Source organism: Elephas maximus, chromosome 24 (assembly GCF_024166365.1).
Source record: "Elephas maximus indicus isolate mEleMax1 chromosome 24, mEleMax1 primary haplotype, whole genome shotgun sequence".
Taxonomy (NCBI): domain Eukaryota; kingdom Metazoa; phylum Chordata; class Mammalia; order Proboscidea; family Elephantidae; genus Elephas; species Elephas maximus.
This window is the reverse complement of record NC_064842.1, coordinates 19267958-19285684: the sequence shown is the minus strand read 5'-3', so window position 1 is coordinate 19285684 and position 17727 is coordinate 19267958. Positions and strand designations below refer to the sequence as shown.

Sequence of the window (17727 nt, the reverse complement as noted above, 5' to 3'; positions counted from 1 at the left end):
CCTACCTTCCATGCCCACTTGGGATCCTCCAGCTGTACTTCCTTCATTGTTCCATTAATTCCGAAATTTCACACTAGGTGATATAGCAGTAGATACCAGCTAAATAGCTGATTAAAATAGAATTGTTGTCATTAGTAGCTTTAAAAACTGATTTATCTATCTACATTAAATTCTTTCTAGTGCTTTATACATTCCCCCCCTTACCCCTCCCCCTTTCTTGGTTTCCTGACTTGCTTTTAAACCTCAGTAAAAAGGACCTCAGGGAATTTAAAATTAACTAGCGGCTTTTCTCTGGACTTGTAATTTATATTGACTGAGTTTGGCAACAAGAAATTGTGACTACCCTGATACCATTATTTGATTTGCAAGCATCTCTTTAGTCTACGTACCTCCACTCCATCGCTGGTTTCCCTTTGCTTCGATTACATAATGCGAGGAGGTCTATATAATAAATTCAGGATTCCTGTTTATGCACTTTTCAGCAAAGAGCTAGGGATCAAATAGGGTTTGACTCCTTTTTTTATTCCTAGATAAAAATCTGTAACGGGGGAGGGGGTCAAGACACCCCTTTGAAAGTCATGTTAGGAACACTATTCTTTGGGTAAGCAGAAAACCTTAACAAGGAAAGTAGAATTAAAACGATCAATACGTTTTCTGGTTTCTGACTGTCCTCTGGAATAAAAAAGCTCTTGGAAACATCTTAAAATAGTCCAGTGGTCATCAGTTAAGTATAATATACCAATATCACCCTACCACCCAAATACTGTTATTTTAGACAGCTTATTTTGTACCTAAGTTTCATTTTGAAACGTTTAAAAATTTTAAAAGGGAAGTAAAAAGCTGTTGAGGACAAACTTTTATTACAAAGATATTTTTCAATGTGTTAACACTTTAAAGGTTGCAGTGTGACCACTACTGATAAAAAGTGTTGTGTTGCAAATATTTCATGCTTTTCAACCATTGCATTCTCCTTATGCTCCAATTTTCTACAATAGGGTATTTTCCCTCCTCAAGTATTGTTATCTTGAGAAGGTTACCACTGACTGCATTAATAGGCAAATACTAATCGAAAAAGGTTTCTATTATTCATTTTCGAGGTCAGCACAGGTCTTTAGGTCCTACATGCTATAAAGCCACTTAAGTATATATGTCCCACCCCTGGGTTATCACAGTAAAACAATCACTACATACACTGGTTTCCTAAAGAATGCACTTTCCAATGTTTTTGTCTTTATACATGGGTATTTGCTTTTCTATTTAGTATGGTTTTTTCTCAAATGAACAAATGGTTATAATTTACTCTGAAACCGTAACAGTTATCTGCTACTTAAAGCCGTTGTATTTGACCAAAACAGGGCCGTATTTCATTAAACAGGCCCTGATAGCTACATATTTAGAATCAGTACAACACACGAATCTTCTCATTTCGCCAAAATACAGTATTCTGTAACAGGAATAGGAAAATTAAACTTTAAGATTTTTATCAAGTCTTTAAATGATCTCAGGGTAACAGGAAATTATGTACTTTGGGCTGGCACAATTAAGAGCTCACAAGCCTTCCCATTCCCTCAGTCCTTGGGGAAAATACTACAAACTGAGTAACCAGTAGTTCTGCTTCTGGGAAAGTATTATCCCTTGGGCTTTAATTGCACTTCACCATTTTGAAAATTTTAAGTTTACTTCTTTTGAGAATTTTACATTTACTTGCTAGTTGACTTAAATATGAATTCAATTTGAAAGGACCTTAATCAGTTTTCCAAAAGCTGGTTAAGAATATTATATGTTTAATATAGATGCAGAAAATTTTGGGAAACCAAAGACATAGACATCCTAGACTCATTTCTCCATTTTTTTTTTAAAATAAGGGAAATTCTAATTAACATGATTCCAGAAGCCTAATGAAATTATTAAGTGTACAAGCAGCAATTAATTTAGAATACCTATTGGAATCACTGGAACACATTTAGTTGGGCCCTTTTACTCTTCCACACAGCACATTCACATGGACAGACTAAGGAAAAGGAGATGAAATTTAAATCAGCACATTTTTTGCTTTATTACTTTTCAAAAAATCTAGTATGCCGGAACCACCTTTTATTCTTGTACTTGACCACGACGCTCCTCCCGTCTCCCTCAACTACAAATGATATAAGAGTACCTTTTTAATAGCTACCTTAGAAAGCTATTCTGTTGGCTGCCACTCCAAAAAGCCCTAACCGTCCTTCTGGAATATTAATTCTACTGCATCTCCTCTATACTTTAATACTTCTTAATTTTTTGGCTGATGCTAATTTGTGGCAATTCTTGCCAAGTATGCTTTTGTGAGATCATGGAACGGAACTGTTAAAAGGCAGAAAAAAATATACTATAAACCATAGCTTAGTGTTTATCAGTAAGATGCTACATTAGCTTGCCCACCTGTGATCCCTGCATAACCTCAAACAGTATTCACTGGTATAGTATTGGCATCATTCAAAGAAGTGAAGCTTTCTTTAAGGCATTTCTCTATTTGCCTACACTGTTGGTGCACCACTTTAAACTAGTTTCTCCTTCTCAACTACAAACTAAAACACATGGTTAGATTCCTTGTCCCAACAACTCACCTAACCAAGCAGTGAATGCTTATGTCCTGACCTGTCAGTTACCTGTAACATTCATCACAGTGGGTCCACAATCACACCTGAAATCAGTGATTATCTATCTGCACGATACCAGAAAGTTACCAAGATTATTCAGCTTTCCACAGGGACGGTACATTTCCCACTGAATTTCACAGGATACATACAGCATTTTATATTTTCTGAATAATTCTGAATTAACATTATAAACAGTAATACTTTTAACCTTATAGCCTACGTGACGTTCCTACCTGTAGCTGTGGAGTCAATTCTGACTCACGTCGAAGTTCCTAGGGCAACTAATTAAACTTGCCCATTCAGTTTTAGTCAATTGACTTGGATGCGAAAGCTCGTCCTTAAGCACACAGTCCTTGTTATTGTTTCCTATCCAAAGCTATATGTGACTAGGACTGATAAAAATCTCCTAACTGGAACACATATTTAGCAAACGTGATAAAAATAGCTTTTTAAGGCAGGTTGTTTCAATCGTTCAATTTTTACTAATAAATTTTGGAATGCCGAGATGCTGGCATGGGGGCAGGGGGTGTTATAAATAAGATACTCAGGGATCCCAGGTTCTCCATCAGTTTTTACCCTAACATACTCAAGGGATACCCACATTACATCAATCATTACTCTAGCTCACTTCTAAAGTGATTCTCAAGGGCGTTAACATCAAGGCTGGTTATGAACGTTAACAAAAGTCACTCCAACAAGAGCTAAGTGGACAAAGCATCCTTGATGTTATCTTACAAATTATGTGGCTGTAGTACTAGCAGTAGATAGACTTAGATAGATTGGGGATGATTAAAAGAGCAGCCTAAGTAACTTAAAGCTGATATACATTAAGTCCCCAGGTAAAGAACATCCGCCTGACAGCCAACTCCTACTTAGGAACTGCTATAAAACCTATTAAAACTTTGAGTCTCATACAATGGTTTCTAACAACACACACTGACACTCAGGAAAACACTGAAGTGTTTTACATGCATTGGAAGGTAAAATACATACTGAGACAAGCATCTGACTGATGCTAAACATTTACCAGTCCCGACTTACCTACAAATTAGGAACAAATTGTAACCCAGGCACTGTCTGTTATCACCTTCTAGAGGTTAATGACAGCTATACCCACCTCCAAAAATATTATCCAAAAGATCTCCAAATCCTGTTGAGGGGTTACAGTAGTTTTTCACTAGGCATTTTGGTTCAGTTTAAACTATGACTAAAACGTTAGAAGTTTACACCCAGCTTGTCACAAACTCAATATACCTCAACTTCAGGAACCCAGAGATCTGAAGTTTAGGCTCAAACCTTTTCATGAACTAATTTTAGGGGAGAAAATGGCTTTAGACAGAACATTGTGTTTATCTTTTAAGGGGATTACCTCAGTATTTGAGGGCTGGGGAGCAGACTATTATTTTCTGCTCCAAGTTCCATCCACTTTCAAAAAAACAAGACACTTTATGGTTCTGTGTAAGAACAGAGTTACAGAAACTCTAATAAAGATACACCTTTATATGGCCAATAACAGAGACCATGACTTGGACTCTAAGAGACGTAGAGAGAAAGCTTCTGCCTTTCTCGGCAGAATAGCAGTATTACATTCTGTTTATTCCAACTTTTGCTTTTTTCTAATAAAATATATTCTTACTGATCTATAATCAGGTCTTGCATCTGAGATAAGTATATACACTGCCTGAAATGCTATTAAAGTATATTTGTGCAATGGAACCCATTATAAAAATGATTATAGGACAATATTGAGCAAAACTTTAGAAAATGTCACTCAGTTCCCACAATTCTATCTTGAATGGCGATCAACACTGTTAGTTGCCTCTCCTACTTTTTCAGAGAAAATTGCTTTTAAGAAGCTTTAATAACACGTTGCTAGTGTTTAAAACATCTAGTTTCATACCCCTTATTTTCAGATAGGATCTATCCTAGGCCAATGAGATTATTCTTATAGATTTAATACTGTTTCCCTTTGTCATTTCAATGCTGATTTCACTCGTGCTTCATTATATTTCTTCTTGTTGTCTCTGGATATTGGGGCCAAAAACGGTGGTCACGACCTTCTAGGTCAGAGCCAGTCCTTTGTCAATCTAAGTTCTCCCTGATCTCAACAAAGGCTAGAAGACAAATTAACACGGTGTAACCTCTCAGCAACGAAGAAAACTTTCTATGTGATAATTTGAGTTACTATAATCATTTCTATCTTGCTGCATTTTAAGTTGTAGTTTCCCCTCGTGATTAACTCCTTTATGCCGTTTTCATATACTGCAACTGACCATCATATCAATCCAATTTGATTCAGGATGATGGTTACACATTGACTATCTGCCAAACTTCCCAGTGAAAACACCCCTTAAACCGAAGCAGCCTCACAGGTGAGTGTTTTCTGAGCATTAAGTCAGGACATTTATTCAGGACCATGTCTGTTTGCCACAGAGAGTGGCGGGCATGTGGCAGGGTAAATAACCCAAGTTTCTCACTCAATTCCTACTCTGCCAGAATCAGCATTTAATTATTTTTCTCCCTTGCTTACTACTTGATGCATCCCTTTATCTAAATTTCTTTGTAAGTTTCTTTCTTTCTATACCTACGCAGACAATAGTAATTCTAAATTTGAGACCTTTCCTCAAAAAATTTTAACATTTTTCTGGAAAGCATTTCCATTTACCCAGTCTCTCTCCTCCCCAAGTTTTCCAACCTACACGTGCATAATAGTCTACCCTAAAGTGTCATTCGGCCATTACTTTCTCCCTGTAATTATTAGCGAGTACGAACTCCTTAACAAGGTATTTTAAACTACGAAACTATAGCAGATGCCAACTTCAGCGTCTAACTTTTTTCTTCTTCTTCCTGGGTCAGTCTATGTAATCCTAGTAACAGTGCATACCCACAAAAGTAACCCATGCCAGTGTTGCTAGCATTAAACCACTAAAAATTTAGACAAAAACTCTTGAAACTAAAATAAGTATTCCTGTGTTAATTACAGAATTAGCCTTCATTTAAGAATTTTCCAAGTGAACCATCCCATCAACCACTGCAATCTATAAACTTAACTCCAGCTTGTAGGAAGAAAATGCCTAGGAGTATGAATTCAAGTTACCAAAAAAAAAATAAAAAATAAAAATCTGATTCAAAATGGCGAAAACAAAAATCTAAGCAATTAGAAACAGCAAACCTAAACTTACCAAAAACAACCTAAAAGCACCAACAAGAACTAGACTGAAGTCAAATTTTAGTTCTACAGTTTGACTCCTGATTCCTCACTTCAGTGAGGAGCCTTTAGAAGATTAAGTGTTCTGTGCAAACCCAATAAAATTACAATTAGGGGATCTCATGTTATTACATAGCTACAGTAAGTTAGCAGTGTTGTGTAGTAGTGAAATCAATGACTGGCTTGCATGATGGCTTCTAAAAGCATCTAGTCCCAGAGTTTCATGTACTTATATATCATTATGTTTATAATCAGTTGAGGACAGCCATTATTAGCATTTGGGAAAGATGATAAACTGAGTGTTAACTTCTCCCAGCCAGTACCTTTTCCCCTCTTTAAAATGTTAAATCATCTGGGGGGGGAGGGGAAGGGAAGAATTCAACTTTACTTCATAAATAAAATCAGTTGTCAGTACACATTTAAGTTTTTAAAACCTAAATGTTCCAAGTACAGAGTAAAGAATAAGCTGTCCAGAATGCACACACTTATAATTTCTCCTCTTGGGAGTTTTAAAGGGATTTTGAACCTTGATGGCGAGAATCCCAAAACAAGAGTAAAATGAATTCATTTTATTGCAAACAAACGTCTAAATTAATTTCTCCACCCACTTTCTTTAGAAAGAAAAAGAAATCAGCAGGCTAAGGAGATACCCATTCAAGAACTGACATGATTAAAAATTAAGATATAAATGGGTGACTCACAATTTCATTAGCTTACAAAGATGGTGGAGGTAACTACTACAAGCACACTGGTTATACAATATTTTGTGGGAGAAGGGCATACAGACATAGCTAACTTCATATAGATCCCATTAGACAACTGGATTTACAACAAGGTTTTTAATAAGAAATGGGCAAAGCCAGCTTTCTTTTCAGAATCAAAATGCAGAACAAATGGAAAAATTATGGTATTTAACCTTCACAAGTTTGAGCCTCCACAAGTAATGCAACCAAGTTTTACATTTTTAACAGCCCTTCTACATACACTCCATCTTCTCTATCTTGGTTCCAAGTTTTATCTTCAGTCCCAGTTATGCCAAATCCACTGTTATTTGAAAAATAAAGTCTTCCCAATCATTGTCAGAAACTAATTGTTCAGCTTACCCCCTTCCAAACTACCCACCAAACTACAGAGAGGATGGAGTGTAATATGAGCAGTACAGAGTCTTGTGCAATTCATGAGGACCACTTAGTCCGTACATGAATCTGGTTGCTAACATTTCTATTATATCGTGACAATGACTCCCGACTGTTATTCTCTGTGAGAAATGGGGGGAGTAAATTCTTAATAAAAGACACCAGGTACAAAGCAACATTTTACTTTTGTTGTGATAAAAAAAAAAAGTCACATTTTACAGATAAAATGTAGAACCCTGAAATACTGACACATTCTCTTATCGTGCACAATGCTGAGGTTCTCTTACGATTCACTTTAAAACTGCAATTAAAAATGTACAAAAAAGAAAAGAAAAAAAAAAATCAACCCACAAAGCTTCTAAAAAAGGAACCCGCAGGCACTTCCTCTTGTGGAATGTTTAAAAAGTTAGCCTACTAAAGAAAACAGTCGACTTCTTGTGAAGGTTTTGGAGAAATATGTATCAGTTCGTTTTATTTGGGTATTCAATAATATCCTTGGTGATAATGCTGACTCCATGGCTTCTGACCCCAGAATTGCTGTAAAAGAAAATTTGTTTTTTTTAAAGAAAAAACATCAATAAGCCACTCAAACTGCTTTTAGGAAATGACAATGAATCTAATTCAGAGTAATTGCTGCAAACAAATTTATATCTGTCATACCTCTGATTTCTATCAAACCAGGTTTAGTTAGTATTAATTCCCAATATTATCAATGAACATAGTACAAAAGAAAACACATCATGACTCGGTTAGTTTACGCAATTAAAGCTAGCAATAACAAAAACTATATATATTAAACATTACTTTCCAAAGTCTTAAATTATAGCAAACTCCAACCTATTTTGCCTTTAAATGATATTACGGCTACAACTGCAACACAGTTCACACCTTGTCCTATGTAACACTTATATACACTTCATTCACTGAATAAGATCAAAATACAACTAATATACATAAATACTTAAGAAATTACTTACACCCTGCTGCCACTGGTTGTAGCCCTGAGATTGATTTTTGTAGCCACGATTGTTTCCTCGTCCTCTGAAGTTCTACAAAAATAAAAAAAGAAATTCTTTAAGAACTCTGAGGCCAACATCTTGTTAGGTTTGGATGGGGGGACTGCTAGAAACTGAAAAATTGCTAGTCACTAATTTTAGGGCAATGCAGAAACTGGTGGAGCCTGTGATGGGATACTGAATTTCTTATTCTTTATGGGAAATCAACCTGATTTGTTGCTAGTTACTGCACCTGAAAAGCAAAATTACCAAGCGGACTCATTTTACCATAAGCTTTTCTTATGTCGACGCGTACACGCCATGTTCCTTACAATTCTTACTATGGCTCTACAACGTATGCCTACAGCTCCCCAAGCTAAACTACACAGGTATCATTGTCCTCAAGGATCTTAACAAGCATTACCTGGTTGTAGTTCCCTCTGTTGGGCATTCCACCTCTGTTGTAGTTCCCTCTGTTGGAAAAACCACCTCGGCTGGGGAAAACAGGGCCTCGAGGATATGGATAGCCGATCCCACCACTTCCACCACCGCCGCCACCTCGCTGTGGCATATTGCCCCTCCTATTATATCCACCACGATTCCCAGGAGCTAAAAACAAGAGATATTTAGTTTAATAGTGTATTGTATTATACCTAGTTCCACAGAAGATTTAGGGTTCTTATGAGTCATTCGCTTCAAGAGAAAAATATCTAAACACAAAGCAACACTAAAATATTAACCATTTCACGTAATTTATGACGCTGATAACCAAGGAATTAAGTCAGTGTTTAGTATCAAATTATAATATTTTTAAGCAATTTTTTACTAAGTACGCTATCCGGATCTACTTCCTATGTTAAATTTAGCTAATTAACAGATCCAAACAATAAAATTATCATGTTTCCACCATGAACCAAATAGGATACTCAAAATTAACTTGCCTCCCCCTCTGAAATTTCCACCACGCATATTGAATCCTCCGCGTCCTCTATGGCCACCGCCTCTGTTAAACTGGTTCTTGCCACTCTTATTTTTATTGCTCTTCTTTGAGCCAGTGTTTTGTTTCTTTTCTGGTGGAAGAGCCTTTTTACTTTCTTCCTTATATTGTTCCAAAAGTTTTTGGGCTTCCTCTTTCTGAAGTTCAACATAGGTTATTTCATCAAAGCACTCAGCTACTTCTGGCAGCGTAAAGTTTCCTAGAGGGAATAAAGGGAAGTTATCAATTAAAAAAAAAAACGAAAAAACAAAAACCCCACCATACATATATACAATCCTAAAGCTGCAATTCTTGAAAGCCTTTAATTCTTTCAAAAAGACTACTATGTCAACACTCGTGTCTTAATGACATCTTTTACCTAATAATAAACAAATAAACCAAACACACTCATATTTACAGTTCATGCAATCCCTATAATTTCATGACAGGAAATAGTTAAATTTACAGCTGTAAGATATAAACCATGTAAAGAGATTTAACCCAACAATTCAATTAAATTTCATGCCTTTCATTTTGAGAACTGCATGTTCTGGAAGATCTTTCCCCTCTACTTCTGCTTTCTTCTGTGTTCTTTGCTTATAGTCTTCATCTTTCGGGCAAACTACAACGGCTTTCCGTTGGAAGCCTGCAAACAGGCACATTTTTCTCCTCTGGGCAGCAGCAGACACATTTGTCTTAGGGAAAAAAAAAAAATTCCATTTGACTTAAAATATAAGCTTCAGTGTTACATTCAACTGCAAACCTAAAAAAAAAACTATTAAATCTTAAGAGTTATGTGTATAACCTCTGACTCCCATCCTGTTTATATCTCTAAGCATTAATTCAAAGTTACAGGTATATAAAAATTTACATTAAAAAAAAAAAAAACCTACACCAAGTCCAAGTCTTTAAGCTTCTAAGCCACAGCATACCTGATCCAAAATGAAATTTCGCTTCTTACGTGCAGCTATCTCAATAAACTTCCCAAGACACTGTGGGGCTCTCTGCAACAGTGTGTTCAGTTTTCCAGTATCTGCCATTTGCTTCTTAAAACCTGCCACCTATTTTAAAAAGTTAAAAATTTCCTGTGAACTTGTGATACATGGAGTACACATTAAGTATGTTATCTCAAATCAAGTTTTTATTACCAGCTTACATCTACATGGGAAACAAGCAACAAATCATAATTTAAATACTGTATTGCCTTTTCTCACTTTGTCATTTAAAAAGACCGTTATTTATTTTCAATACTTTGTAGCTATAACACACTTAAGAATTTGAAAAATCTACTTAAAAGATAATTATGCCTAGCCATTAGCCTACTCACATAACCAATTTAACTCTGTTCAAAGTCTCCTCTCAAAAACATTAACAAGTATATGAAGACAACAGGCAAAAAAAAGTTTTTAGAACACCTTCTGGTCTACTTAAAACACTGAGTTAAGGCCCTCATACTTTACTTACCATCATCTTATCCATAATGGTATTTGTCCCAAGAATGTTGTATTTACCAGGATTTTCTGCTGCATGTTTAGTAACCCAGGTAGTCTTTCCTGCTCCTGGCAAGCCAATCATCATTACAACCTAAAATGACAAAAAATGTTATTTCCCCAATAATTAGGAACTACCCAATAATAGTTTAAATACTTAATATGTAACAACTGTTCAATTTTAAATAATCTAAATTTTTATAGCCCTTATACCAGGAGAATTTATATGCTAAGTTTAACAATGCACAAAAAGGGGAGAAGACAATTAAGAGCAACAGACATGGTGGAAAACTAAGAGATTAAATCATCCAACTCTTCTAAATGTTTTTTTTTTTTTTTTTGGCCAAGCAAAGACAATCTACAGATCCCACAATTAATGATAATAACAAAAAAAAACCACCTACTTCACAATCTTTCTTCTCTTCAGGCCCCTTTGGTCCTCTGACTCGATCCTCCAAAGAGACATTCTGGATAAAAGTACAGTCTTCAGGTATTGGGAAATATGGCTTTTCCTTCTGACCAAAATTAAACTCAACTGCACAGTTGTGGCAGAGAACATGCGGGAAGAGTGGTCGTCCAGCAAGAACTTCCTTACTGATCTTGAAGGCAACACCAAGATCTTGTCCATTCTTAGCATAGGAGAGTTCTACTTCATCACTTTCAAAGTTCTGTTAAATAGAAAAAGTTTTATTTTAATCTGCTTCCTATAAGCTTTCTAAAACTTCAAAATCCAAACCAGAAATGAAGCTTATCCCGTAGAATATATAAAGTGCGAAGACCCTCCTCATGGTGATAAACAAAACACGACAAATACTATTACTGAGAACCAGAAACATAATACCGCCCTAGAGGATGGACTACATTTTTCAGTCAATGTCACGTTTAGTACTTTTGACTGAAAATGAGTGATTTCTTCCTTAAAATTTCCATATTCTTTCCCAGTTAAATGTTATTTTTACTGTAATGCAGGATTAGAGTAAGTTTATGTTGATACTACACAAAAAAACCTACCGAGCGCGAACACTGACAGTGTTGAAAAACCTAGTTTAAACAGGTAATACACTGCCATTTATACAAAGACTGCAATCTATCTATGACTTACAGCAAAACATGTAATCACATCATTTTCATCAAACTTCTCTCCATAATCTTCAGTCTCACAGTTGCATGTTTTTATTCCTTTTAAAGAATACCCGTAAGAAAACTCTTCTTCACCTAAAAAAAATAAATAACTTTCATGAAGTCTGTTTTTCAAAACAGACTGATTATAGCCAGTTACTTTTATGTTTTAACACGTAGGGCACAAGAGCAACAATGAGTACATAACCTAATATCCTTTCGCTAACATTTTAACTTATAATCTGTCATCTATCCTCTAAAACTAGGTAATTGATGGGAGCTAGACACCAAGCTCACAATTTAAATTGCACGCAATAATTAACAATGTATTTTAACCGTTTGGTAATAAAATGCAAGTAACCATAAAGGAAAAAAAATCATACTCAGCCTATGTCTACTAAATGCTAAGGTCATTCATCTCCAAAATATCATTAAACTGGATACAGGCAATACACAAAAAGATTAAATTGCCTTCTAGTAGTGTTAAAACACTAAGATCAGACCCTAAACATTCATGTGCCCCTTAGTCCCCAAATGGAAACTTTACCAAGTAACATTCCACTTGTGGTTAGTGACCACCCAATCCGAACTTCATGTATGTCAATATCTTTTGTGTATAAATGCCTTACTGGGATCTTCTCTGTAACCTGAAAAATCAAATCATGAATGATTAAACTCTAAACCAAAAAAAGGCTGGTCCCTGCATCCTGTCTTATTTCTTTTGGGCCAAGGGCTAATACTGCTCTGGCTACCACTACAAAAAGAAGATACCCACTCATCTCTGACCCTCCCAACTCCTAACTTAAGAACTTTAGATTGAAGCCTAAGAGCTTATATCTAAAATTCAAAAGTGAGGTAAAAACTTGGTCAATTCACATTTGAAAGGACAATTAATATTAATAAATGTTCTCGACTACCAACTTTGTGTACATTCAACATGTTTTTCTCTCCGACAAAACCAGAAACCTAATTTTTTATTTAACCCCTTGGTGGCCTGATAAAGAAGCACCCTAAATGAACGCGCCGACTCTACAATGAAATTCTACTTACATTTCTAATATAACAAGCGTTTACAGTTACAGAGGCTCCAAGATCCTATTCTAATCCACAGGAAGATCCTTTGCCACGTAAGTGTCAAGCAAATGAGAACTCACAAAAACATTACAAAATTAGCATTCACCTTCATCTCAAAACAGACTTTGCCTTTTGAAACACCGTAAGATGCCCTTCCTCCAGCCCAGAGAAAAGCAAAACTCTCCATAGTAAGAGAAGAAGCGCTGAGGCGATCTCTTGATATTTTAAAATGTAGGTCACAATTATCTGTAATTATATCAAGTATCACATTATATTCTTTTGACATCAATGTGAACATTTCTGCTACACAGACAAAACTTGGTTATTAAAATTTTGCATTTCTTGATGCTGCATCAAATTTATTTTTCAACGTATCATGCTGTCCTAGTTTCAATTCAAACCCCACTCCCACCAAAAAAATCACTCATATTACCAAATTAAAAGCTAAAGCATAAACTGCCTGTAAAACTAAGAAATACTAAGTTTTAAGCATGTAATCAAGACAATGTGACATTAATACATACCTGCTCTGCTCTTTACCTTGACATACAGGCAAGCAGTAGACGATAGCAGAAAATGAAAGCGAAGCATGCCAGAACCAGGCTGAATTTACCAGTGCCACAATAAACTGAAGGGAGGCCATGGCCAAATATTTTAAAGTAGGATTATGAGCTGTTGAGTTTGCCCTTTGTAACTGAACAACAGCCCTCCAGGCCCCAAACTCTGTTCTAAAACTTGGGAGGGGAGCCTTGATCTACATGGTGTAACTCTGGTCTAAAGGTGTTCATATTATAGCCCCTTTCTGAAGGATTGCTTGTCAGTCAGTAGGGATGGGATTATCTATGTCCTGGATCATCCAAAGCTTCTTAGCTATCTGTGGGTCACTGGCTTATCAGAATGCATCTTCTCAGCGTTCACACTTGAGAGCCAACACTGAGTCACAAACCCGGGGTTTTATTTATTTATTTTTGGAGTAAATAAATGCTACAGTTTGTAATCCTCCATAACTATCTTTGCTCTTAAAATTCCTTTTATCACAGATAGAACTTGCATCATATACAACCTATCTGAACCCAATACTGCACTTGAATTGCTATCTCTAATCTGCTGAAGACGTATTTACTTTCTAATGGCGGCCTTACCTTCTTGCAACATTACTTCGGCATTCCAAAAATTCCTAGTGACTTTATATTTAAGCAATGGAATTTACTATGAACTTTCAAATCAAAGAAGGACTTACCCATGTGAGGCTTTTTTAAAAATCTCAATGAGTATCTCAGCTACTTATAAATAGTGTTTAAAAAGAAATCAAGAATTTTACATTTACTCTTGCAAATCTGAATAAATCTACAGGGCATATCTTCAATCTACAGGGCAGGTCACCATCTTACCTGCTTGTACTTCAAGCCATTATTTCCACCCCTTATTCTACTTCTCTGAAAAAGCTTTGTGTTCTATCGAATACTAAACTAACAATTTTTACAATGAAAAAGATAACAAGGCTGACAGCCAAGGCCCATTTAGAGGTTTGCAATACTTCCTTATACTCAATTGCAACCCAACTGGCAAAAGTAGCAGTATTTACAGTGCTGCCATTGATACCATTCGCTGCTGAAGAAACTAGTGGCCCAGTGGTAGCCCACTGCTGCTGCCCAGGTCTTTGGAGGAAATCAACTTATGTTAAAGCAGCAGTTACTGAACTGGAATTGAGAACAAAAGAGCAGTTATTGAAAAAGTATTATTACAATCTTTTGTCAGAATAGGGAATATACTTGTGTGCTAACGGAAAAACCCATTACTAAGTATTCAACTAGCCCAAATAGCTCACTTTACATAATGCTACAAAAAATGTAATTACTTTACCATAGAACCCTATTAGGACAATTCATGGGTAGTCTTACAAGTTTGAATTAACTAATTAGTCAAAAATTGGCATTAATTTTATATTCCTGGTAAAAACTTCCAACTTATATAAAAATTACTAAATCACTAAAACCTGTGAAATTATCAATACAACTGATGCTGTACTAAATGTTTAGCTGCCAGAATCTGAATACAGACCACATCTTACTTATATTTAACAAATTACTTAACCTTACTAAATTTTCTATATTCAACATACAGCACTGTTTTCTAACGTACTGGAACCAAAAATCACCGCATGAGAAAGTGGGCGGGAGGAAAAATAGCTTCACTTACAAGTATCAAGGCAAACCACTGTGTCATCAAAGTGTTCATCTTCTTCTTCAACAGGTGGCTGAGGAGATTTAGCCCTGAAAGAGAAATTGTCTCCTGATACAGCTTTTTCCATCAACGAATGATGAACAGGTGACAATTAAACTCGGTTAGCATCCTCTACCTGCTGTATTTGTTCTCTTCAATGTACTCAAAATATCCACGACCGTGATCTTCCCGAGGTCTTTTAACACCTCTCTTTTTATCTCCGCTTTTCTGTTCTGTTTTGCCGTCTCCTATAATACACGACACCTTATAAGAGGCCAAGGCGCAAAACAAAAAAACCTTTTCTATTTTGAAACGCCAAAAGGCTCGACTCTCCTGTTCTTTTTTAAAAAAAAAAACTTTAAATCGACAAACCAATTGTGAATTTCCAACAACAATCAGTGCAACAGGATTTGAGCTAGTGACGCAGTCTAGACAGCGCTCGTTTTGCCAGTCTACTCCGCGATTTTAGAGACAGCGCAGGGAAAACCTGCGCGGCGCAAGCCGAGAGCCCACGTGTACCCCGAAGAGAGTTCAGGAAGGGGGGAAGGGCCGGGCCTCCGCTCCCGCGGCCTCCCCTCCCCCACCCGGGCCCGCGCTCCTCGGCCGCTTTGTACTGATCTTCCGCCCGGCTCCGCCCGCCGGAAGTGACGTCACGCCAGGCCCCTGCGCTCCTTGCACAATACAGCGGCGAAGAGCCGCCAAAGCGCGCCCGCCCCAGGACCGCGGGCCTCTCCCCTCCCCCCGAGACATGTGCCCGCACCGCGCGCACGCACCGCGGCGGCGCCACCGAGGGCCGACGGGGCTCCCTGCCGCCGCCCGCCCGCTCCTCTCGCCCCCCCACCGGCGGCAGCTGCAGCTCCCGGCTCTCGAGCCACATAATGGAGGCGCTGTCGCCACCGTCACACACACCAAGGCCGAGGCCTCACGGCTAATCCGGGATTCCCCGCACCCCCCCCACCAAGCCAGCCACCAGCAGGCTCCGCGCCTCCCTGGCCCGACGCCCCCGCAGGGCTCCCTCCCCCTGGCGGGGCTCCGGCAGGCCTGGGGCACGGTCCCCACCCGCGCGGGCCTCCCGCCGCGCGCAACGTACAACGCAGCACTCACCCGCCGCCGGAGCCCCGGGGCGACCGCCGCCTCCGCCGCCTTCCGCCTTCTTCTTACCTCCCGCCTGCTGCTGGCCCTGCCTCGACCCGGGCGGCGCCACCGTCACCGCGAACAGCGAGGTGGGGCCGCTGCTCTTCCCCGCGGCCTCCTTGGCGGCCCCGCGCTGCTGCTGGGGCTGTTGCTGCGGCGTCGCCGGCGGTTGCGGCTGCTGCTCCCCGTGCCCGTTTTCGTCGCCCGCGGCTTCCTCCTCGTCTCCGAGCTCATCTTCCCCTTCCTGGAAACCCTGATCGTCGCCGTTCTCGTCTTCCGAGCCGGCCTCCTCCTCCATAGGGCCCGAGTCGGCCGCCCCCGCGGCCCCGTTCTCCTCCCCGAGCTCCATCTGGTCGCCATCCAGGGCGGCGATCCCTTCCTCCTCATCTTCCTCCTCCTCCTCCTCCTCGTCGCCGGCGGTCGCGGCCTCTTGCTCGAGGCCTGCTCCGGAGCGCCCGGCGGAATCCCCGCCCAGATCTAGGCTGCCGTTCCCGGGCTCCATGGCGGGGCGGCCCCCGGCCTCCTCGTCGTCCAGCGCGGCCTGGAGTCGCTCCATGAGTTCGGCCTTGAGGCCCTTGTCGGAAAGGCGCCGCTTCTTGAGCTCCTCTTTCAACTCCGACACCTTCAGCTTTTTTACATTAACAGGCGAGGAACTCATCGTGAGGACCCCGATTCACCGCTAGGTGCTGGCTCAAACTCGGCTCCGCGCACACGGCCACTAGTGGCGGCTGCTGCTGCTGCTCTTCGGCCCGGGCGGCGGCTGCGGCTGCGGCTGGAGGTGGGTTCGTGCTGCAGAGCGGACCCGCCTGGTGTCGAACGGCGCCAATTCCTTTCACCCAGTTCGCGAGGGAGACGCGGAGACTCGCCTGGCGCGAGCGAGCACGCAACGTCCTCTCGCAGGGGCGGCGCCGCGCACGTAATATAGCCGCCCCGCCCCCCCGCTTACGGTAGCGCTGCGCAGTAGGAAAGCCGGAGCGCGCCCGCGCCTTGGCCCCGCCCCATTACCGTACTTACCTCCCCGCCCCCACGCCGAATCCCGGGCCGAGAGCGCGGCGCAGGCCGCGCATTGCGCTTCCAATTGGGACTGAGCAAATGGAGGAAAAGGAAACCGCCTTTCAGTTAAACCGACCTGCTGCAAAACCTATTGGCCTTTCTAATTTTTTAGTGCCGATTTCCGTTTTGCTTTTTGCTTTTCCAGGCCGGAGGCTGCTTGTATCCAAATGTTTTCAGTCCTCAACTTGGCATTTTCAATTCAAATCCCCAACCTTTTTATCCTTCCATCTTAGATTTGCTTTCTTATATATTTCAACCGCTATTTGTTTAAAACTCCAAGTTTTATTTCGGTTTTGATTTGTACAACACAAATGAGCAATTGCTATATGCAGAGTCCCGCCCCCCCACGTCTAATTTTTTGCCTTGCGAATTGAATTTTAAATTCTGAAGGGCGAGGGCAGAGCCTTTCTTTTGTCTTGGTGCAGGCTTGGGAGATAGAAACTTGCTTTAAGAGCGCGGTCTTCTGTAATGTATGGCACACTTCACAGGCCTTTGCATGGGAGCTGTTCTCTTGGTTTTAATAGACACAGAATTTAACAAGTCCGAGAACTGCGTTTCTGAGTTTACCCACCAAAAAGACGGATATTCAACAATACGCTGACCAATTTAGGACCTGGTCATCAGTTATGAAATCCCAGTAGCCAACAATGAGGATGAAACCCAACCAGGTCGTGCACTTTTAT

General features: G+C 39.7%; 1 protein-coding gene across 2 annotated transcripts; it reads right to left on the bottom strand.

The window, feature by feature from the left end:
• Window positions 1-7146: 7146 nt before the first annotated feature.
• On the bottom strand, window positions 7147-16891 carry HNRNPU (heterogeneous nuclear ribonucleoprotein U). Of its 2 annotated transcripts, none has more exons than XM_049868585.1 (14): window positions 15962-16891; window positions 14994-15105; window positions 14834-14907; window positions 12741-12880; window positions 12108-12207; window positions 11544-11656; window positions 10846-11109; window positions 10416-10535; window positions 9884-10012; window positions 9478-9646; window positions 8917-9171; window positions 8400-8584; window positions 7958-8029; window positions 7147-7517 (listed from the first exon to the last, which is right to left on the bottom strand). In XM_049868585.1, exons 1-14 carry the CDS (start codon window positions 16647-16649, stop codon window positions 7464-7466), a joined length of 2475 nt encoding a protein of 824 aa, XP_049724542.1. In that variant the 5' UTR covers window positions 16650-16891; the 3' UTR covers window positions 7147-7463. The 2 variants fall into 2 exon arrangements, with proteins under 2 accessions (XP_049724542.1, XP_049724543.1); XM_049868586.1 differs by having other exon boundaries at window positions 16019-16891.
• Between the last annotated feature and the right edge of the window lie 836 nt (window positions 16892-17727).